This window comes from Pangasianodon hypophthalmus, chromosome 12, assembly GCF_027358585.1.
Source record: "Pangasianodon hypophthalmus isolate fPanHyp1 chromosome 12, fPanHyp1.pri, whole genome shotgun sequence".
Classification (NCBI taxonomy): domain Eukaryota; kingdom Metazoa; phylum Chordata; class Actinopteri; order Siluriformes; family Pangasiidae; genus Pangasianodon; species Pangasianodon hypophthalmus.
Window position 1 is genome coordinate 25,571,333 of NC_069721.1, and position 25,129 is coordinate 25,596,461.

The 25,129-nt window shown below is 39.4% G+C and overlaps 1 protein-coding gene across 10 annotated transcripts in view; it reads right to left on the reverse strand.

Annotated features, from left to right (window-relative positions):
• LOC113524874 (calcium-activated potassium channel subunit alpha-1) overlaps nucleotides 1-25,129 on the reverse strand; it is a 102,734-nt gene that overhangs the window by 52,970 nt on the left and 24,635 nt on the right. For all 10 annotated transcript variants that reach the window (XR_008303063.1, XR_008303064.1, XR_008303065.1 and 7 more), the window contains exons 2-3: nucleotides 23,564-23,692; nucleotides 4,968-5,029 (exon numbers count right to left, since the gene is read on the reverse strand). Coding sequence is in view for 7 of the 10 variants with exons in the window: in XM_053238839.1 (XP_053094814.1) it covers nucleotides 4,968-5,029; nucleotides 23,564-23,692 (191 nt within the window). In the remaining 3 variants the exon portion in view is untranslated. The remainder of the gene's footprint in view (nucleotides 1-4,967; nucleotides 5,030-23,563; nucleotides 23,693-25,129) is intronic.

Consider the following 25,129-nt stretch of genomic DNA (forward strand, 5'->3'; position numbering starts at 1 on the left):
TAACACGCTCTAACACTAACATACTCCAATACTCTCTAACATGCTCTTACACTAACATACTCTAATACTCTCTAACATACTCTAATACTCTCTAACACGCTCTAACACTAACATACTCTAATACTCTCTAACACGCTCTAACACTAACATACTCTAATACTCTCTAACATACTCTAATACTCTCTAACACGCTCTAACACTAACATACTCTAATACTCTCTAACACGCTCTAACACTAATATACTCTAATACTCTCTAACACGCTCTAACACTAACATACTCTAATACTCTCTAACACGCTCTAACACTAACATACTCTAATACTCTCTAACATGCTCTAACACTAACATACTCTAATACTCTCTAACACGCTCAAACACTAACATACTCTAATACACACTAACATACTCTAACACTAACATACTCTAATACTCTCTAACACGCTCTAACACTAACATACTCTAATACTCTCTAACATACTCTAACACTAACATACTCTAATACTCTCTAACACGCTCTAACACTAACATACTCTAATACTCTCTAACACGCTCTAACACTAACATACTCTAATACTCTCTAACATACTCTAATACTAACATACTCTAATACTCTCTAACATACTCTAATACTCTCTAACATACTCTAATACACTAACACACTCAAACACTAACATACTCTAATACTCTCTAACATACTCTAACACTAACATACTATAATACTCTCTAACACACTCTAACACTAACATACTCTAATACTCTCTAACACGCTCTAACACTAACATACTCTAATACTCTCTAACACGCTCTAACACTAACATACTCTAATACTCTCTAACACGCTCTAACACTAACATACTCTAATACTCTCTAACATACTCTAATACTCTCTAACACGCTCTAACACTAACATACTCTAATACTCTCTAACACGCTCTAACACTAACATACTCTAATACTCTCTAACATACTCTAATACTCTCTAACACGCTCTAACACTAACATACTCTAATACTCTCTAACATACTCTAATACTCTCTAACATACTCTAATACTCTCTAACACGCTCTAACACTAACATACTCTAATACTCTCTAACATGCTCTAACACTAACATACTCTAATACTCTCTAACACGCTCTAACACTAACATACTCTAATACTCTCTAACACGCTCTAACACTAACATACTCTAATACTCTCTAACACGCTCTAACACTAACATACTCTAATACTCTCTAACATGCTCTAACACTAACATACTCTAATACTCTCTAACACGCTCAAACACTAACATACTCTAATACACTAACACACTCAAACACTAACATACTCTAATACTCTCTAACATACTCTAATACTCTCTAACACGCTCTAACACTAACATACTCTAATACTCTCTAACACGCTCTAACACTAACATACTCTAATACTCTCTAACACGCTCTAACACTAACATACTCTAATACACACTAACACACTCTAACACACTAACACTCTAACATGCTCCAACACTAACATACCCTAATACTCTCTAACATTCTATAACACTAACACTAACATGCTCTTACACTAACATTCTCTAAAACACTCTAATACACTGACACTAATATACTCTAAAATGCTCTAATGCACTCTAAAACACTAACACTAACACGCTCTAATACACTAACACTCTAACACGCTCTAACACTCTAACATGGTCTAGCACTAACATACTCTAATACACTTTAACATACTCTAATACTCTAACACTAACATGCTGTAACACACTCTAACACTAACATACGCTAACACTAACATGCTCTAATACACTCTAACATGCTATAACACTAACATACTATAACATATTCTAACACTAACATGCTCTAAATATCATACTCTAATGCTCTAACATTAACATGGTCTATCATACTAACATACTCAAACACTAACATACTCTAATACACTAACACACTCAAACACTAACATACTCTAATACACTAACATTAACATACTCTAATACACTAACACTAACATACTCTAATACACTAACACTAACATACTCTAATACACTAACATTAACACACTCTAACACACTAACACTAACATACTCTAACACTAACATACTCTAACACACTAACACTAACATACTCAAACACTAACATACTATAACACTAACATACTCTAATACACTAACATTAACACACTCTAACACACTAACACTAACATACTCAAACACTAACACTAACATACTCAAACACTAACATACTCTAATACGCTAACATTAACACACTCTAACACACTAACACTAACATACTCTAATACACTAACACACTAATACACTCACACTAACATACTCTAACACTAACATACTCTAATACACTAACACTAACATACTCAAACACTAACATACTATAACACTAACATACTCTAATACACTAACATTAACACACTCTAACACACTAACACTAACATACTCAAACACTAACACTAACATACTCAAACACTAACATACTCTAATACACTAACATTAACACACTAACACACTAACACTAACATACTCAAACACTAACACTAACATACTCAAACACTAACATACTCTAATACGCTAACATTAACACACTCTAACACACTAACACTAACATACTCTAATACACTAACACACTAATACACTCACACTAACATACTCTAACACTAACGTGCTCTATCATACTCTAATACACTAACACTAACACACTCTAAAACACTCTATCATACTCTAATACACTAACACTAACACACTATAACACACTCTGACATAATCTAATACACTAACACGCTCTAATAGACTAACACACTAATACTCTGACACTAACATACTCTAACACACACTAACATGCTCTAACAGTCTCACACACTCTAACACACTCTGACATACTCGAACACTAACATACTCTAACACACTCTAACATGCTCTAACAGTCTCACACACTCTAACACACTCTAACACACACTAACATGCTCTAACAGTCTCACACACTCTAACATGGACCAACACGGATTAACACACTAATGAACTAATAGATAATAGTAATAGATTTATCTGTTTTAGTCTCACTAATCGGTTTATATTAACTAATAGATAATACACTCTAACAGTCGGATAAAAACAAGAAGATGTGAAGAAACTCGTACAGAAACAGCGGGTCTTTATTTGGGGTTAATCAGAATCACTTCATTGATGACAGCTGTACGATAATTACCTTTGAACATGAGTTTGAATGTGATTGGATCATTCTGAGCACAGTCACATGACCCATTAGAACAGGGTGGGTATACTTATGCAACCAGGTTATTGTACGTGATCACACACAGAAACGTTGAGGAACTGAACACGGTGTCTGGGGAACAGTGTGTACCGCTTTAATCTTTAATTCAATCTGATCAGCAGAACTGGTGTGTGTGTGTGTGTGTGTGTGGAGGGAAAATGAGACGAGCACATGACATGAACGTGTGCAAGGAGTTTCTCTCTCTCTCTCTTTCTCTCTCTCTCTCTCTCTCTCTCTTAATTCAATTTATATTCGATGAGCTTTATCTGCATGACCATATCTATAATTCCACAGGACATTTCCTCATTATAATAAGACATGATTTATTAGTTTCCCCCAGTGGTTTTTACAGTGTGACCACACACACACACACACACACACACCAGATATTCAGCTCACACATTACTGTTATTTCCCTTTATCTCACAGAGCTGTGATTTCTCAAATCTGATTGGTCAGAAGGTGATGATTAATTCTCTATAACAGCAGCTCTGACAGTAGCGCAGGTTTATATTAATGCACTCGTTCTAATACACTATCGTTTCTATAGCAACAGCTCGTTCACAGGGGCGTGTAGGGCGGACGCTCCACATAATCATATTTAAAAAATAAAAATTGATATTGTGAAGTTGTCTGTAAAAACCTCTTATAGAGGGAAACATTTATTTATCATTTATGGAAGGAGTCTCCAGTGTCAGCGCTTTGTAACAGTCAGAGGTGAAGCTGTAACTTTAAGTTTTCCGACTTCTTCAGCAGGACAGAGGAGTTTATGCTTCTTTGCGGTTTCTTGGTCACATGACAAGCTGCTGGGTTTTTTTTTATTATTATTAAGAGAGAGAATAAAGAGAGGCTGGTGAGGGAACGACTGTTTATAGCTGCTATAACGTAAGCGACAACAGGAACTCTCTCGTTTCAGATGTTCCACAACATTAAATTTAAATATAAGCACAAGCATCTGGTGATTCAGGTATTATGGTTTGACATTTCTGTGGTATAATAATCTGATAAATGTCACAGTTTCACAGTAAGCAACTAAAAAATTAAATTGGTTAAAATAATTTTTTAAAAAAAAGCTTTGACATCATCACAAGCACAGTTACTGTAATTAGAGTAAAACAGTAATGTTGTAATTAGTGTCATTTTCATCGTACAGATTTTCTTTTGGTAACTTGCCGTTAAAAATGTTGATATTCCTGACAGTCGCTATGGTTATTAAGAATTAAATTTGCTAGCTAGCTAAATCACCTCAGTCTTTAGCTAGTTTAATCCCTTGAAGGAGTCTTTCAGCCTCCGTAATTTCTAGTTGCATAGCAACAACAGCAGCACTCTGCAACATGATGATATAATATCGATATTGTGATAAATTGTCACAATATGCCTTTTTCAGATATTGTAGATATTATATCTTTTTATAACAAATAAGTACATTTATTTAAACTGAGTAGAAGCAGCTGATTTGATGTTAACATTTAAAATTTTAATTATAAAATATATATATATTTGTAGACATTCCATAAAGTATCATCAGCCATAGATTGGGATATATATCAGGTAAAGGTAACAGGAATACACGAATACACAGTGACTTTATGCATCGATAATAAAGTGAATTCTATATAATCATGAGTGTGAAGGCGTGCGCAGAGATGGAGAGCAGTGGAGTTAGAGGAACACTCACTTGGAGGAGTCGATGAAGTAAATGACGAGCGCTCCGATACTGAGGACGAACACCAGCACCACCTGAGGAGGAGAACCAGAGAACAGGACACACACTTCACATGGCTGAAAAGCATTCTCATTAACACACTCCTCTTCAGGGTATAACGGAGGTGTTGGAGTGTTGGAGCTTCCCAGTGCTGCTCCAGTTCCTCAGCTTGTGCAGACTGTAGTGTGTTTCCTGCTCGAACACACTCTGACACCTGTGTGTGTTAATGAGCTGAGTCAGGTGTCAGAGCAGGAAACACCACGGGGAAGTGAAGGAGCAAACACTCATCTAATTTATCTCCTTCACCTAAACACTTCATATCATCTTATTTACTCCAATTATTTCCTTTGTCAGTCTTAATATTCTTCCATTTTTATCCAGACAGGACTGACTGTGAGGATGACAAACACCTCGTAAATAAATGTTTTCTCACAAATATCGCCATCGTGTTCCCAATTCCAGTCCTTTTCTCTACTTCTACTAATCAGCTCATTATCAAGTGCAGAGAAATTCATCCATGTAGTTCAGCTAATTATTTTAGAGTCTTTCACTTGTCTGAAGACCATCTGAGTTTAATTTAAATATCAAGCTGTGCTGTATGTGTGCATTTTATACTATATACACTAGTTTATTATAGAACACTACGGCTACCCTCCAGGCTCCACCCCCTCTACTCCCTACAACTACCCTCCAGGCTCCACCCCTCTACTCCCTACAACTACCCTCCAGGCTCCACCCCCTCTACTCCCTACAACTACCCACCAGGCTCCACCCCATCTACTCCCTACAACTACCCTCCAGGCTCCACCCCCTCTACTCCCTACAACTACCCCCCAGGCTCCACCCCCTCTACTCCCTACAACTACCCTCCAGGCTCCACCCCTCTACTCCCTACAACTACCCACCAGGCTCCACCCCTCTACTCCCTACAACTACCCACCAGGCTCCACCCTCTCCACTCCAACTACCCACTAGGCTCCACCCCCTCTACTCCCTGCAGATACCCACTAGGCTCCAACCTCTCCACTCCAACTACCCACCAGGCTCCACCCCCTCTACTTCCTGCAGCTACCCACTAGGCTCCACCCCTCTACTCACTCCAGCTACCCACTAGGCTCCACCCCTCTACTCACTCCAGCTACCCACTAGGCTCCACCCCTCTACTCCCTGGAGACATTCATATAGCCCCTCTTCCTTTAATCCCTTAAATCATCCACATGGCTCCGCCCCTAATATGTTTCCATAGTGAGATATTTCAGTCAGTGTGTTTTGGTAGCACATGAACGTAGTAAAAACATAAATAATGATTTAGAATCACAGTTTTAACTATTTAAACATTAATTAGGATGTGTAGATGTAATATGAGGATTATCAGCTGCATAATATTTTTAGATATTAATCCCAAAGCACACATTTCAACAAACTGTATAACCTGATGTTTATAATCAGTTAGATCTCGTGTTGCAATAAGATATGTTTACTGTTATCAGGAGAAGAACTCTAACTGTGTGTGTGTGTGTGTGTGTGTGTGTGTACACCTTGGATGAGGTGCAGGTAAACATCATGGGAAAGTGCTGTATGCTAGTGAGGTATTAAAGGTGATAATTAAAGTCGAGGGGAATAAAGGATGCTTTGCATGTGTCTGTGCATGTCTGAATGAAGCACCGCCGCTTAGATGATGTAATAGTGCAGAGTTTAATGTCTTTAGGAACAGTCTGAAGTGTGTGTGTGTGTGTGTGTGTGTGTGTAGCTGATGTACAGCGGGGGGGTTTTCCTCAGTGGCTGTAGAGGGATTGGTGGAATGCGTATTAAAGTAAATCTCCATACACAGGAGGGATGAGAATGTTTAATCTCTCTCTCGCTCCGGTTTTATCAGCCCTCCCTTTCCATCTCTTTATCCCTCACTCCATCTCTTTATCCCTCTATATCCCCACATCTCTATCATTCCTTATTTAGCATGATCACATCTCTGTTATCCCTCTTTTATTGCTCTCGGCTTGTCTCTCTGTTTCTTTCTGTCCTTGCATTCATGCAGCAGGGATTATTCCGGCTATACGTTAGGCTTTAGTAAGCTTTCCTTGCTCCAGTATACTGATGGTTGCCATGGTTTTCCTAGAGCAATAATCATCTTTACACGCAAATCAGTAGCCTGCGCAATAAACCTTACCTTCTCATTTATATCACATTATCACATTATCAAAACCAAACATAGCTAAAAACACGCCTTCCATAAAAACCTTCCATAAAAATCTTTCACACAAAAATCACTTACACTGTAAATATACAGTACACTGCAAAAATCTTAAATATAAATATAATAAAATCAATCCTGGGTATCAGATCAGTCCAGTCTCTAGTGTGTGTGTTTAAAGATAGTGCACTTGACTTCCGTATCCCACTGCCTGCTGCACTACACACATCGGCCAACATACAACACTACACACATGTCTAGCTGTCATACAACTTACCTGCTTGCTACACACACAATACGTCAAACATATAGCGGAAAAAAATAAAGTTGTTTTCCAGATTTTAAATAAAATCTTTTATGTGTGATACGAGGACGGAAGACGTTCAGCAGCAACTTGCTGACTTTGTGTTGAGGACACAAACATGATGTGCTACATTAGAAATTCATCAGGAGAGGACAACAACTACGGTTTCCAGTCATCTCCTCCTGGGAATTCGTATAGTCTGTTCCCCTGAGTCTGTAATTATACTAGCTGACTAACTCACCATAAATGATCACATTGCGTTGGTTTCCATCTAAACATGACCTGAGTTCACCGTTAGTCATCACATCGCTCAATTAAACTCAACTCGCTCATCTTTAATGTCAGCTAGCCCCGCCCACTTTACTCCACCCTCCTGTCGCTGTGTCACACCTGGCTCCAGTCCAACGAATGCAAACCCAAAATCCTATGCTTCAGGAACATTTTAAGTGCTGGGAATAACAGATCCACAAAAGCAGAAGAGAACTTTTTTGGAAGTGTGGACAAAGCATAACAGAGGAGATCAGATAGGACAGGACAAGAAAGATTAAGCAAGACTGAGCATTACAGATCAGACAAGAACACATAGCTGAAATTAGATCACGAGAAAAGACAGGGCCAAAAAGATTAGATAAGAAAAGACAGCACAGGAAACAATAAATAAATCATTGCAGGGAAGATCACACAAGGCATTAGAGATCAGATAAGAAGGGACAGCTAAGATCAGACAAGAAAAGATAAGGCAAAACTGATTACATAGAACAGAAATGAAAAACTCAGGAAAGACAGGACAAGAGAGAATAAACAAAAAATGCAGGAAATATCTGACAAAGAAAGGACAGAAAAGATCAGACAGGATAAGAAAGATTTGACAAGCATTAGTTGCAAGAGAGTAAAACAAAGGTGGAGGAGATCAGACAAGACAAATGAAACCTGACAGGAAGGTATAGAGGAGATCAGACAAAGCATCACAGACATTATAGAAATAGAGAAGGTAGAGCAGATCAGGTAAGATCAGACATGAGTGTAGAAGAGAGAGAAAATACAGCTGTATAGGAGAGATCAGATAAGTAAGAGCAGGTAAGATCAGACAAGGAAAGGCAATGCTGATCATATACAGGAACCGAAAAGCTCAGGAAAGAAAGTAGGAGAGAAAATAAATAAAAACTTAGAAAACATTAGACAGGCCAGATCAGACAAGATAGAAAAGGAATAATTTGAGAAGCATTAGAAAAGGATGAAAAGGCAAAAGAAAAAAAAGATCAAATCAGATAAGATCAGACATGAGTGTAGAAGAAAGAGAAAATACAGCTGTAAAGGGGAGATCAGATAAATAAGAGAACGTGAAAAGGTCAGGAAATACAGACTAGAGGGAATAAATTTAATGCTGGAAGACGGACAAGAAAAGTCAGAAGAAATCAGACATCACAGATCAGTCAAGATCAGACAAGACAGAACAGGCAAGACTGGATAAACATTAGATATAAGAAGGTGAAGCACAGGTAGGAGAGATCAGACAAGACAGCGTAAGTGAAAGAGAATGAGGCAATGCAGAAGAGATTAGACAAAGCACCACAGAAGATATCTATAGAAGATAGATCAGATAGATCAGATATGAGTGTGGGAGAGAGAACATATAGCTGTATATGAGATCACAATGGAGAGACAAAACAGGAACAATAAGGAAATGCCGCACATGTTCGCCATGATAAAGAGGTTACAGTTTAAAAATTTTGGAAATATGACCCTGAGCCCTTTTTTCTTTAAAAAATAAAAACCTTTTGTCTGTAAAGCTGCTTCGTGACAACGTCTGGGGTTAAAAAAACAAAACAAAAAAAAAAACGCTGTACAAATAAAACTGAATTGAACTGAGACACAACGTTCAGGAACATCAACACTTCCCTCAGGTGCTGGTAAATTATTAACACATAATGTACGCCTTAAATTACACCGTCATTACACTTAGCATCGATGCTAACACAACATCCATGAACATCCTATAGCATACTGAGAATCAACACTGTGTCACATGTGCAAGTTCACGCCAAAGCTCCTCATGAGCACAATGAACACAGTACGCTGAAGACACAGTGCAAGAGAGTGAAGCAGATCAGACTGAGAAGGGCAGGAGAGATCAGATAAAGGTTATTTAATGTAGCTGATGATTTGTTCTTCTCCACACTGGTATTTAAGGAGCTTGGCCTGTGAGGAACTGTATCTACATTACACAATGGCCCCTCTCGCACTCCTTTTATTGCAGCAGCTCCAAACATGTATAATACATGAGGAAGGCCGATTATTTTCCATGATGCCAAACAGCATTGTCACTGCATCTCTGTGAGAAAACTCCGGCATGCATTTTTAATTTCAGGCCATCAGAAATTAAAAAATAAAAACTCTCAGTGCCAGCATGAGCATGTGATGGCTTTGTGGATTGAAACAATAATGACTTATGATGATCCAAGTCTACATCAATACGTATATTTCTGTCTGTGTGTTTATCTATTTATCTTTCCCTCTATTATCTGATTAATGCAAGGTCATGATCGGTTCTTTATGTCTGTTTCCATGGCAGCAAGAAACACTCGATATTCCCTTTCAAGAATCAAGAGGCATAAATCCAAGAGGAGCACACAAGTAGGCAAAACATATGGATTAATGCCTGGAATCAAAATGAATAAAGTTTCGGTTTAATATCCAGTTTGATATTTTGGGAGTTTATGAATCCTATGAACCCAGATGTTGGCTCTATCGTACAGCTGATGTGATATCTGATCTCTCGGAAGTTTTCATCCAACTGCTTTGTCTTTACACCTCCAAACCTCAGTGGAAGCCAAACATGTGAATGTCAAAAACGTTGGTGAGAGGAGGAAGAGCAGATTTAATGAAGAACATAAATGTGCTGATGATGACATGAGTGTGTTTCAGTCTCTCCCTGACTGTGCTGGACTGGCGCTCTTCAAACAGATTAACGGATTATTGTGGTTGGGTTTAGGTTACGAATGGTCAGTTATGGAAATGGAAATTACCGAGTTGTGGAAATAGCACATCTGTGGGACGGATTTGAAGTTTTCAGTACTGTGTGGAAATAAAAATCTGATCTGTTCAAATCACACCTGAGCCACGTTGACTATGTTCACATTACAAGCTTCTTTGCAAGATTGCGATTTTATTGTTTAGATTGAATCTTTGTATATTGACGGTTCACAGTCATAACTGCAAGTGAGCATGAAATGTCTGTCTTTAATCTGAACGTACCTTCCCACAAAACTTCCTGAACTGTTTCAAGGACTACTCTGTTTTAGCAGGTTGCTTTCGGTTTTGTTTAAATTGATTTGACAAATAACAACAAATCGCCAAGTTCCATTTCCTGCCGAATTTGAATGGTGAGGACAGCAGTGATATGTGTATGTGCATTGAACAGTGCTGGGGAAAAAGCCTCAGAAATTCAGATGTGACCGTTTTTTCATGTCGCAGGGGCACTTATTGGATATGGTTCTGATCTAGGACCACATACAAAAAGCTACCTTCACATTACTATGTGAAGTTGTGGTTGTGTACTTGGACGACTTTATCCCACAGTGGAATGTGAGCAGGAAGAAAGTAGAGTATGTGACAGAGCAACTAAACTGTTCCCTTGAAGTAAATTGTTCAAACTCCATTGAAGGGATTTCTATGCTGTTTTATAATAACAGCAGATCTAACAGAGAGCTTTTGTTCCAACACATCTTCTCTAGCTGTGAAGATGTAAGTGACTCCAATCTTCCTTTGTTCCTGTCTTTCTCTTATGACAGTTCTCATTTTCCTTTCTGTCTGTTCATCTTTCCTTCTATCCATCTCTCTGTGAATGAGAGAAAATGAGAGAAAAAGAGAGAGTGTAAGGTAAGAAGCTCACTCTTTAGCGCTGCAAACTACAATACCATTTCTGGGGTCAAGGGTTTGAGCTCAACATCTCTTCATATCAACTCACACAGCTCAACACACAAAAACACACAGAGCTGTGTGGACCATGCATACTCATGCTTTCATGGCACTGATTTCCACCATAAAGAATGAGACCCCAAGTAATGATATTTAGAACAAGATCCTGAGTAATGCGACCCAGACCAAGATCCTGAGTAATGCGACCCAGACCAAGGGCCAGAGTAACGAGACCCAGACCAAGGGCCAGAGTAACGAGACCCAGACCAAGATCCTGAGTAACGAGACCCAGACCAAGGGCCAGAGTAACGAGACCCAGACCAAGATCCTGACTAATGAGACCCAGACCAAGAGCCGAGTAATGAGACCCAGACCAAGATCCTGACTAATGAGACCCAGACCAAGATCCTGACTAATGAGACCCAGACCAAGAGCCGAGTAATGAGACCCAGACCAAGATCCTGACTAATGAGACCCAGACCAAGATCCTGAGTAATGAGACCCAGACCAAGATCCTGAGTAATGAGACCCAGACCAAGAGTCAAAGTAATGAGACCCAGACCAAGATCCTGAGTAATGAGAGCCAGATCAAGACCCTGAGTAACGAGACCCAGACCAAGGGCCAAAGTAATGCGACCCAGACCAAGATCCTGAATAATGAGACCCAGACCAAGAGCCGAGTAACGAGACCCAGACCAAGAGTCAAAGTAATGAGAGCCAGATCAAGACCCTGAGTAATGAGACCCAGACCAAGATCCTGAGTAACGAGACCCAGACCAAGATCCTGACTAATGAGACCCAGACCAAGATCCTGAATAATGAGACCCAGACCAAGATCCTGAATAATGAGACCCAGACCAAGATCCTGACTAATGAGACCCAGACCAAGATCCTGAATAATGAGACCCAGACCAAGATCCTGAGTAATGAGACCCAGATCAAGACCCTGAGTAATGCGACCCAGATCAAGACGCTGAGTAATGCGACCCAGATCAAGACGCTGAGTAATGCGACCCAAAGCAAGACCCCAAGAACTAAAACCCAGACAGAGACCCTGAGTAATAAGTGTCTTCAAGTCTAAGTGACCTAGCTCTTCCGTTTGTCATAAAGTCTAGTTATTCCCCAGTCAGATACCTGAATTTTAGAGGAGACATTTATTTATAGTGTCTGTGACTAAGTACTAAACTTTCAAAGTAATATTATTATTATTATTATTATTATTATTATTATTATTATTATTGAACATTTTGCTGGCTAACCACAGCACTCAGACTAGTGCAACCACCAGACAATCAATATTCAGACAATCACCACACCACAATCAATCAATACAGCATTACCGAAAGCTGTATCAGGATGGGGATGTTGAAATTACAGTATTTATGAGTTTCTGCCATGTAAAATAATATTCATGTCTTCACTAAGCACATTAATCACCAGTGTGAAACTCTGTACACATCTATCACACATTCCTCTCATCATCTACTAACAACTTCATCATCAGTAGAACAACCCAGTGACAGACACTAAAGTATAGTTTGACTCAGACGTCTCTGTCAGTTACAGTACTCTAAAAATTAAAGTATTCTCAATAAGTATCATTTTCTAAATGTTTTTATGCCAAGCTTTGGAATCGATTTGTGTATGACGTGTGTCATTATCCGGAGTACTATTTTGATTTATATTTTATAAAAACAGTAAATCACAACAATCTGATTCTCTTCCACGTTTTACCAGCAAGGAATATGTAATAGAAGCCAAAAAAGAAAGAAAGGCAAATAATGTTTTATCTGTACTTATAGGAAAGAGTTAAGAGGGAAAGTACACCGTATGAGACCCAGAACTAATATTTATGAGAACTTAATTCAAAGCTGTAATCATAAAGAAAAGAGGAACCTTTCCTGAAGAAATGCTGATCTGTACAAAACGGTCAATAAAACTTTATAGGCTGATATCATAATCCTGAAAATATTAGCAGAACAGACTAAATTCAACTATGAAATAAGACTAGAGGAAGGGTTTCATTCATTTCTTTAGGATAGGAGCAGGTCAGAGAGAGGTTTTATACGAATTTATATTCAGACTCATGCAGAGTTTTCATCGGTTTCATCAGCAGCAGAAGCTTCACTCCAGCTACACCTAACTCCTCACATCTCTGACTGCGGTAACTGTAGTGCAAACTGAAACACACACACACACACACACACACACACACACTGGGCAGCACAATAATAAATATTAAACACTAAATGCTACACTGTATAAGCACTACACACAAACTCACATACCGTGTTATGACAAGCTTCCATCTTTCTCATGCATACCGTGTTATGACAGTCTGTCTCCAGCATACATCATTTGGACAGACTTCCTTCTATCTCACGCATACTGAGTTAAAAGAGACTCCCATCTATCTCCCGCAAACTGCATTAAGAAAAACGTCCATATATCTCCCGTGTATCGTGTACCATCACATGGAGAGACTTTTATCTCGCATTTATCTGTGTATTACATAATAATCACGTTTAACAGATTTCATTCCTAAGCACCCAGTCACTCCTTTTATGAATTATTAAGTTAAATAAAAGGCCAAAAAGAGGTGAATGTAATGTTCTGGTAGACGAAATTTAAACAAACCTCTCACAAGCAACTGTGAACTGCACAAATAGACTAACATTCTAAGTGATTAAAGCTTCTGAGACTGGTTCACGTGGTAGATGTTTAAAGTTAAATAAAAGCTTTTAAGACTGGTTCACGTGGTAGATGTTTAAAGTTAAATAAAAGCTTTTAAGACTGGTTCACGTGGTATATGTTTAAAGTTAAATAAATGCATCTAAGACAGTTAAGTCACATTTTAGTGAAAAGTTTTAAATTACAGATTGAGAGCACACATTATTAGTCAACTGCTAGAAAATGGAGATTGGAGACAGTTATTTAATTGATAAAATAATAGCATTTACCCTTCACCTGTGTGTATTTACAACAATACAACAATAGTTATGATCAGTAATGTCCTATGCAGGAGAGGAGCTGATGACTACATCAACCCAGTGGGCCCTGATGACAGGGTTGCAGAGTACAAAACTTCAGCTCTGTCGTCGGCCCCCAAACCCTTCTGGATCCATGGCCTCATCTATTTCAGACACCTTCAAATTTGTCGTGTTGTTCTACAAAATTTGTTCCCTCCTAGACAGAGTCACGATTGTAAGAGTAGACCTCATGATTCAGAACAAGAAGTTCTACTCAAACTACTTCCTAGTTCAGAAGAAGATTTCTAGATTTGAGAGAACTGAACTATCAGACATTATTCATGCCATGCAGCCACAAGGTTGGTTCAGTGCAGTGCATGTATTCATGCTCCATCACTCTGTAGCACTAATGAGGTTTGCCTTCCTCTTTAGTACCACAGTTGTTCTCGACATGGCATGTAGGAGGCTCCCATGTGCCCCCACCAAGGAGCATCCAGAACAGGTCCATCTTCCTTGCAGTGAATAGAAACATGGTTCCTAGGAGCCGAGCAGATCACACTATTCATCTGCATGAAGTGTGGCAGACATTATTCATGCCATTCAAATTCGGCAGGTTGCTATGTGCATTACTCCTGCTGAGGATGCTTGGATGTTAGCTTCAGCTGCTGGAATGAGAGAGGGACACGAGATATAACTCTCTGGAGTATCCTTGAGAGTGGTGTCCCATGGGAGAGAGAGACAGAGAGATAGAGAGATAGAATCACCACAGACACCTCCGTCACTGGCGAGGGAGCAGTGTGGTGCTACGAGGAGAATGCATAAGCACATGGAGCCCCGGTTTGAGAGAAGAACACATCAAGCAGCTGGAGCTAAGGGAAGTCTAGCTAGCCCTCAAATTCTTAATACTAGACACCACCATGTGCTGTGCCCTTTGGACACCATCATGATGGTCAGATACATCAATTCCTGAGCACGAGATGGCACTCTCCACCTTGGATGTATCCAGTGTTCACTGAAGCAAGTTACATAAGTAATTAGCGTTAATCCAAAAAGTGACAGAGACATGGCCTTTTAAGATAAAACAATTCTAAAGTAGTAAATGTTCTTTTAATGTGTTTGCGCACGTTTACTCATTCTTTACGTGTTTACGCATTCATGTGTTTACGCATCCTTTGTGTTTACACATTCTTTACATGCTTACGCATTCTTTACATGTCTATGCATTCATGTGTTTACACATTCTTTGTGTTTACACATTCTTTGTGTTTGAGCGTTCTTTACATGTTTAAGCATTCTTTATGTGTTTACGCATTCTGTACATGTTTACAAATTCTTTGTGTTTGAGCGTTCTTTACATGTTTACACATTCTTTGTGTTTATGCATTCTTTGCAAGTTTATGTGCTCTTTAGATGCTTACGCATTCTTTACATGCTTACACATTCTTTACATGTTTAAGCATTCTTTATGTGTTTACGCATTCTTTACATGTTTACAAATTCTTTGTGTTTAAGCGTTCTTTACATGTTTACATATTCTTTATGTGTTTATGCATTCTTTATGTGTTTATGCATTCTTTATGTGTTTATGCATTCTTTACATGTTTACACAATCTTTACATGTTTAAGCATTCTTTACGTGTTTACGCATTCTTTATATGTTTACAAATTCTTTGTGTTTAAGCGTTCTTTACATGTTTACACATTCTATTTTGTAAGAGACTTCTGACTTCACACCTTTCTATTTCATATACAAGATCCTACACTAATTAAAATTCCTGTTTGAATTTATTTCCTTGGACACACGGCTTGTTTATGTAATCAGTTGCCTGGTTTCCTGGCTTGGTCAGAGAAAAACAGGGCTGTCATCTGGTTCTGTTCCTCGTGTCTGAGTCAGGCGGTAAAATGGAGCTGGCTGATTGGAAGCGTGGCTGAAGCGGGGGTAAACATCATTAGCTGCTTATTTCCCAAAGTAAGAGTTTATTACTCATTTTCTTGAGTCAAACTCTATCAGAGTCTCTCGGTTAAAACACGTCTACACTCAGCAAATATGAATGTGCGGAAGAAAGAAAATATGTGCAGCACCATCCTAACATCTGCAATCTTTAACATCTGGAAACTTTCCCAATGAAATAAAATTCATGTTTCAGTAGAAATGTATATAAAATGGTGCTACGATCATAGTATGCTAGCACAATGCAACTTTTAATTTAAGTGTAGAAAGCCGTAAAAAAAAAAAGCAATACAATCTAGAATGATATTCTAATAACATTAATATAGTATTTAGAAATCAAATCAAATGAAATCTGTAGATCGTTACTGTACAGGAAAAAAACTGGAAAAAAATGTAATATTCAAATATCTCTAAAAGTTAATAAGTGACTATTCAGTTATCTGCTAAAGGAGAAAAGCCTATTTACTATAGAGTAATCAGTTTCCACGGCAATAGACATGTTTGTGTTTGACAGATGTCTATATAAAGAAATAATTTATATCAATATTAAAGATGCAGCAATATCTTTACTGAATATCAGCTAAAGTTACACAAAGTTTTGACCTGCAAGCTTCATATTTACATTTACATTTACATTTACAGCGCGCTGTGACTTACAGACGAAGTGAAAAACACGTCCTCACACTAACACAAACAGGCTTTAGTTTAAAAATACCAAGAGGCACGTATTCGAATACTGGCTCCTCACACCGGGAACAGAAGCGAACAAGATGGTGTCAAAACAAGACGGTCTCTAAACACAATGGTCTCCAAAAGTGAAGGTCCCCAAGCATCATGGTCTCCAAATGTGATTTTCTCCAAAATGGTCTCCAAGCGTGATGGTCTCCAAATGTGATGGTCCCCAACTGTGATGGTCTCCAAAAGTGATGGTCCCCATAAATGATGGTCTCCAAGTGTGATGGTCCCCAAAAGTAATGGTTTCCAAGTGGGATGGCGATGGTCTCCAAACATGATGGTCATCAAAAGTGATGGTCTCCAAATGTGATGGTCCACAAGTGTAATGGTCCCCAAAAGTGACGGTCCCCAAATGTGATGATCTCCAAGTGTGATGGTCCCCAGACAGGATGGTCTCCAAACATGATGGTCTCCAAGCGTGATGGTCTCCAAACATGATGGTCTCCAAGCGTGATGGTCTCCAAACATGATGGTCCCCAAGCGTGATTGTCTCCAAATGTGATGATCTCCAAGTGTGATAGTCTCCAAACGTGATGGTCTCAAGCATGACTGCTTCCAAATCTGACAGTTGTCAAATATGATGGCGTCCGAACAAGAAAAAAAATATATATATATATATATATAAAAGTGTTAATTTCCCCTCTGTATGGATAGTTTAAATAGTTTAAAAATACTAAAAGGCAAGAATTCGAATCCTGGCTCCTCACATGTGAAACTGCGTACACTCTTCTTTATCATTAATACTTCAAATTTTATCCCCCAAAAAACTGCAAAGCGTCTATCAAACTTGATCTCTCCCTCTCCTTATACAGTAACTGTTTCCTGTTGCCATGGTATTTCACTGTTCTCCCGTTTCTCGTTAAGCCTCATTAGTTTGTGACTTACACCCTCCTGTTGTCACTGTGTGTGTGTGTGTGTGTGTGTGTGTGTTTACTATTCCATCAAGCCTGAAATCAAATGTTTAACCATCAAACACTCTGCTGTGATCCTTCAGCACGGAGAGATGGATGGAGAGATGGATGGATGGAGAGATGGATGGATTTATGGGCTTGACTGCGCTGTTAGAACACATCTGCGCTGATCATTAAAATTATCGTTAAAATTTTAATTGAAAAATGTATTAGTTTTATTAGGGCTAGATCTGATACTTTGATGTAGGTGTTATTAAAAAAAATTGTAAAAAAAATCCTTTTTCTTTTGGCCAAAAAGTGCCTTTTTTTTTTACCATTTTTGGCTGCAAATCTTTGGTGGCATCTCTAGAAACTATACACGTGTGTAATATTAATAATGTTAATTAATTTCTCATGAATGAACTCAAAACATTCTCCGTTTACCGTGACAGAAAGCGAGGACGCCACGTCAGAGCTTGTTTCAAGCAGGAAAATCGAGTCGAGACGAGAGCAAACGTCACTGACGTGAGATGTGGGGAAGGGGGCGGGGCTTCCAGCGGGTCAGTTAATTTCGGTGAGTTGAAAACACCTACGCAACTGTTAATCATGCTAGAGTCATCTGTCGATTAGCTCATCCTCCGTTTTTATTACTGGGGGGAAAGAAGAGTGTTTTCTGAGCGAGAGCTCATAGCAGCGTTGGCAGATCTGCACTTGGGTTAGAAACCTCCCGAGTTATTTCATGAAAACTTTCAGCTGCATCGCTTTAAAACTTCATCTGACCACAGCAATTTACATCTAATCTACAGTTAATGAACTGCATCACAGGCTGAATGAATAAACACTCTACTGTAATTATATTCACACACACACACACACACACACACACTTGTTCATTAAATCTTGTGTGTTGTTCTGACTTTACAGCTGTTTACACTGGATTTATTTGACCTAACCTGCCTGTTATTAAACTTTTACTACCATTTGAGTGACACTGTTTATATAATGTAGTAACAGTGTTTAGGACTGACAGCCAATCAGAGCCGGAGTTCATTAATATAGATGACGCTAAATGGATTTAGGACACTGGAGAGGAAAATACAGCTCAGTCTGCTGTTCTTAATTAATGATTAATGAATCTAATTAACGGCCCACGTGCACACTGATTCAGCCTGGAAGCTCCTGACATTGGCCTGTTTGAGCTTTTCTCGGTGAACAGGAAGGGCTAAAGGGGAAAGCCTTCAAGATGCACGGAGAAAATCCTCATGCCTGAGTCACATTTCCTTTCTACCATTTCCTTGGAGACAGTCCAAGCAGAAAGTCTGATCTCTAATGGAATATTCTACACACATGCTCACAGAGTGATTAGCTGCACTGTAGTTAAGCAACGATCAGCAAAAACAAAAAGTGTTTGATATGCAAGATCTCATTAGGAACAGTCACTGAGGAACCTTACAACACTACGTGTTTGAGGAGAGAAACAAATTCCAGATGCTAGTCATAACTTCTATAGTAGCCTATTAATTAGCCTAGCTAACACCTTGCATGCAAAACGGCAATTTAGCAGCTAGCATATGAGATTATTGCTCTAAACATCTTACCTGTTCCAGAAAATGGAGCTTCAACTTTACACTTTATTTCATTACACACATTTGAACACTGCATTTGCTTACCAATTCACTGCTCGCAGTGCATTATGGGTAATACACACTTGGAAATAAATTAGCCACTATCAAACTACGATCTTGCTAGAAAGTTTTGCGTTAAAATTTCTGACATCACTGTAGTAAGAATAGTAAATATTCATTTTGTAACAGCCCGTGTCCTGTTTACTTCCTGTTCTAGCTCCACCCCCTGAGTGTTACATGTGTGCACTTGTGACTTTATAGCCCTTTAGTTTAGAATGTCTTGCATGTTACTGCTGTAATTTTAAGCTTTGTCCCCTTGCTGTTTGTAGTGTCCTAGTTTCCCAGGTAACCCTCCTTCCTTGTTTCCCACTTCTTCGTCCTAGTTTCCTACTTCTCAGTTATGGTCTAGTGCTTCTTAGTCTTGTCTCTAGTCTGTTTGTTTGTGTAGTGGTTATTGATTAGCCTGTATAGACTCTATCCCTGTATGGTTTCTTTATATGGTGGTCTCCGTAACAATGGCCTCCGAACAAGACGGCGTCCAACCAAGATGGCGTCCAACCAAGATGATGGTCTCCAAGCGTGATTGCCTCCAAATATGATGGTCAAATGTGATGGCCCTGAAAAAGACGGTCTCCAAACAAGGCGGCCTCTGAAAGCAACGGCCTTCGAACGCAATGGTCTCCAAATGTGACGGTCTCTAAACAAGATGGCCTTCAAACTTGAAGACCTGCTTACATAATGGCCTTCAAACTTGATTGTCGCCAAACATTAGTGTCATCAAACGTGATGGTCACCAAATGAGACGGTGTGTGAACAAGACAGTGTCAAAATGTGATGGTCTCCAAATGTGATGGTCTCCAAGCATGGTCGCCTCCAAATCTGATAGTTGTAAAATGTGATGGTCAGATGTGACGACCTCCAAACAAGACGGTCTCCAAAAGCAATGGCCTCCAAATGCAATGGCCTCCAAACATGATGGCCTGCTTACATGATGGCCTCCAAACATAAGTGTCACCAAATGTGATGGTCACCAAATGTGAATGTTGCCAAACATGATGGCCTCCATACATGACAGTCATCAAATATGGTCTCCAAATGAGACAGTCTTCAAAGGTGATGGTTTCTAAACATGGTTTCCAAGCATGGTGGCCTCCAAAAATGACAGTCACCAAACATGGTATTCTCCAAACATGACTGTCTCTAAACATGATGGTCTTCAAAACATGATGGTCACCAAACATTATGTTCAATACATTCTGGTCACCAAACTTGATGGCTGCCAAACATGATGTTCTCCAAACATGACAGTCTCCAAACTTGATGTTCTCCAAACTTGATGGTCTCGAAACCTATCATTGTTTTTTTTTTCAGTTGTCACAGTAACACTGTTTTGGTGGGAAATGAATTGCTTGAGTTTTACTTCACTTCATGTCTGACTTTAAAAGGAAATGAATGTAGCAACTGTTTGTGTACGTGACGCTCTGGTTATTTATTCTAATCATATTTTAATAACACTGCTAATTAACAAGCTCGCAGCAGTGTTCAACATTACACACACTCACACACACACACACACACACACATCTGCCGTGCTACATGAAGCTGCTGTTACCATGGCTACAGACTAGGTCAGCTAAACACACTGTGATGCTCAAGGTTTCTGCACACACACACACACACACACACACATCAGTGATGCGCTTCATTCATCGTCCAGCAGCTGCAGCTGAGAGCTGAGTCATGTCGTGCTTACATCACACACACACACACCCACACACTCATGCATGCACACGTGTGCACTTACGCACACACACACACACACACAAAGAGAGAGAGAGAGAGATCCTCTGGCTTGTAGATCTGTATGATAGCTCATATTAATATTATGATTAATGATTAATATTATGTATCATGGCCCATATTTATCTGTACGATGGCTCAGTGTGTGTGTGTGTATGTGTGTGTGTGTGTATGTAAGAGCATGAGTGTGTGTATATATCTGGGCATTTGTCTGGCTCTAATTCTGCCGTGTTACTGAACAGCCTGGAAGCCATAGCAACCACTTCAGCCAGCGGCTAATGCTAACGCTGTTTACTGCACACGCTCAGTAGGACTAAAGGTGCTACTACACACCAGTATCCCTTTATACATCTCTCTCTCTCACACACGCACACACACACACACACACACACACTCAAATGCGTAGTTACTCTTTGCAAGGGACTCGTCATCTTAAAAGTATAAAAAACTAAAATGAATAGATAAACACATATTTTTAGCATTAATACAAAACTTACATTTTGAAATATTAATCCTACAACACAACACGCTTCATCAATATTTCACCATATTTTAAAATTAGTGTTTATTTAAGCCCCGCCAACACGCACTACTAGATGTAGTGCACACCATTAATATTCAATTTCATTAACAGAACACAGCACAGTATTTACCCGAGTAAGAGTATAAGAGTAAAACTTCATTTTTAACATACAGTTGAGGTCAAAAGTTTACATCCCCCTTTCAGAATCAAACATTAAGAGCCTGGGGGTGAAAACTTTTGAACAGAATGGAGACGTGTATATTTTTCTTATTTTGCCTAAATCGTTTCACTTAGTACTGCCCTTCAGAGGCTACAGAAGATAGTTACATGTTTCCCAGAAGATCTTCAAATTCAAAAAGTTTTCACCCCCCGGCTCTTAATGCATGGTTTTTCCTTCTGGAGCATCAGTGAGCGTTTGAACCTTCTGTAATAGTTGCATATGAGACCCTCAGTTGTCCTCAGTGTGAAAAGATGGATCTCAAAATCATACAGTCATTATTGGAAAGGGTTCAAATACACAAAAATGCTGGAAAACCAAAGAATTTGTGGGAGCTGAAGGATTTTTCTGAAGAACAGCAGGCAGTTTAACTGTTCAGGACAAACAAGCGACTCATGAACAACTATCAGTAAACAAAAAAACACAGCTGTGGATCATTCAGGTAACAGCACAGTATTAAGAATCAAGGGGATGTAAACTTTTGAACGGGTCATTTTTATAATTTCAACTATTATTTTCTCTTGTGGACTTTATGTAAACATCTTTTATGTGAAATATCTTATTCAGGTCAGCACTAAATAAACAATAACATGCATTTTGTATGATCCTCTTATTTTGGTAAAATAATAAACATTTTGGAGATTCTGAAAGGGGGATGTAAACTTACTTAGGACCTCAACTGTAATTAAAAAGTTCTTTTATCGCAGTCTTTCACAATGTGTTCATCATTAAATCTCTAACAGAGATAACGATACAAATAGGATTAATTGTGCAGCTATACTAGAAGAGCCCGGTCACACCTACAGATTAGATGCTGCTGAGTGAATCTATAAGATTAGATTCGATTAGTTTTAGCTGTGTTTTTAGTTTTCATAATCGAGAAATGAAATAATCGACTCAGATTTGACTCAATCGATTCCCAGTACTGTGAGCAGAAGTCCACTCTGGATCGAACAGCCGTACTTCAAGCGAGTGCTGCTAGTGAAGTTAGCATGATTACAGGTCATGTTAGGTCATGATGAAGAGAATGTAAGATAACTAATGCAATATTTTATAATGAACTTCTTCAAAATCTAAACAGATATGTCATTTAAATGGTGTTGTATTTTATACATGAAAAACAGACATTTTGATTGTAACTGCACGATTAGGCTCTTGTTACCATGGATACAGACTCGGTCAGCTGGACACTTTATTAATGAATATATAATAATATAATAGGACGATAGCAGTGAGATGTAATGCAAATAAGATGCTTCTGGTGAACGTCAGCATTGCTGTGAACTTTAAACTGCAAATGTGGAAGATGAAGCTAACAACCAATTACAGCTTCCTGAAATACAGAACTGAGGAGCTGGTGATTATTAATTTCTGACCACAGAACATCATGACTTCACCAGGTGCAAAGTAAAGGTCAGAGGTCAGAGGTCGGATGTGGAGACTCACCAGCACGCGTCCGGTGAGTGTCTGTGCGGAGATCATGACCCCGGCCCAGTCTTTCACCGAGGTCATCCAGCCCACCTCACTGACCACCGTACTTTCCTTCTTCTCCACACTGCTGACCCGCTGAACATCCTGCACACACACACACACACACACACAAAAAAAAAGCTAATTATGCTGAGAGTACATTACACAACTCCTATTTCACACAATGTTTTTTGGGTGCACAACAACCTCCAGGTCAGTGACTAATCACCATCCAATGGCCTGACATTTCCTAGTGTGTGTGGAATGACAGGTAATATATCTTGTAGTGTGTGTGTGTGTGTGTGTGTGTGTGTGTGTGTGTGAGAGAGAGAGAGAGAGAGAGAGAGAGAGACAGACTGCCAGTGAGAGTGAGAGGATGCTGTCTGGGAGCTAAACAGGGTCGAGCAGAAGGACAAAGTGAGCAAAGCGAGTATGTTGTTCTGTGTGTACAGGAAATGGGGGAACAGCAGGACTAGATAGGTCAGGGCGGGGTTAGACAGGACAGGGTGGAGTTAGAAAGGTCAGGGGTTAGACAGGACAGGGTAGAGTTAGAAAGGTCAGGGGTTAGACAGGACAGGGTGGAGTTAGAAAGGTCAGGGCGGGGTTAGACAGGACAGGGTGGAGTTAGAAAGAACTGAATGGAATTAGAATGGACAGGACAGGGTTAGAGAGGACAAGACAGGGGTAGAAAGGACAGGGTGGAGTTAGACACGACTGGACTGGGTTAGAGAGATCAGGGCGGGGTTAGAAATGACTGGACTGGGTTAGAGAGATCAGGGCGGGGTTTAGAGAGATCAGGGCGGGGTTAGAAAGGACTGGGCGGGTTACAAAGGAGCAAGAGAGCTTCATGGAAGTTGTGGCTCAACGGTTAAGGCTCCGGGTTACTGATCAGAAGGTTGGGGGTTCAAGCCCTAGGACTGCGAACCCCTGCCCTTGAGTAATGTCCTTAACCCTCCAGGGTGCGGTATCATGGCTGACCCTGTGCGGTATCGTGGCTGACCCTGTGCTCTGACACCAACCTCCTAACAAGCGGAGATATGTGAAGAAAAGAATTTCACAGTGCTGTAATGTATATGTAATAAATAACAGCTTCTCCTTCACACACGCACACACACACACGTCCCTGTGCTGAAGCCAAAGGTCCTAATTAGAGTCTCCTGTGTATTTCCCACTGAGACTGAGGTGTGTGAACACACACACAGAGCAAAAAGGTTGGAGGAAGAGAAGACTCTAGGCACATACACAAATATATCACACACATGAAGTAAAGGGCAGAAGGTGTTAGTGTTAAATGTCAGACATTTCTAATGAACCACACAAGTGACTTGGCTTTAATTAACGCACACATTCGCACACACAGATATGCAGCACTCTTACACAAATTACACACACACACACTGTATCAGAACGAGTGCATTAATATAAACCTGTGATTTGCAGCTGCACTACTGTCAGAGCTGCTGTTATAGAAAATTAATCAACACTTCTGACCAATCACAATCCAGAATTCGACAGCGCTGTGGAAAGCAGGCAGAATACGAG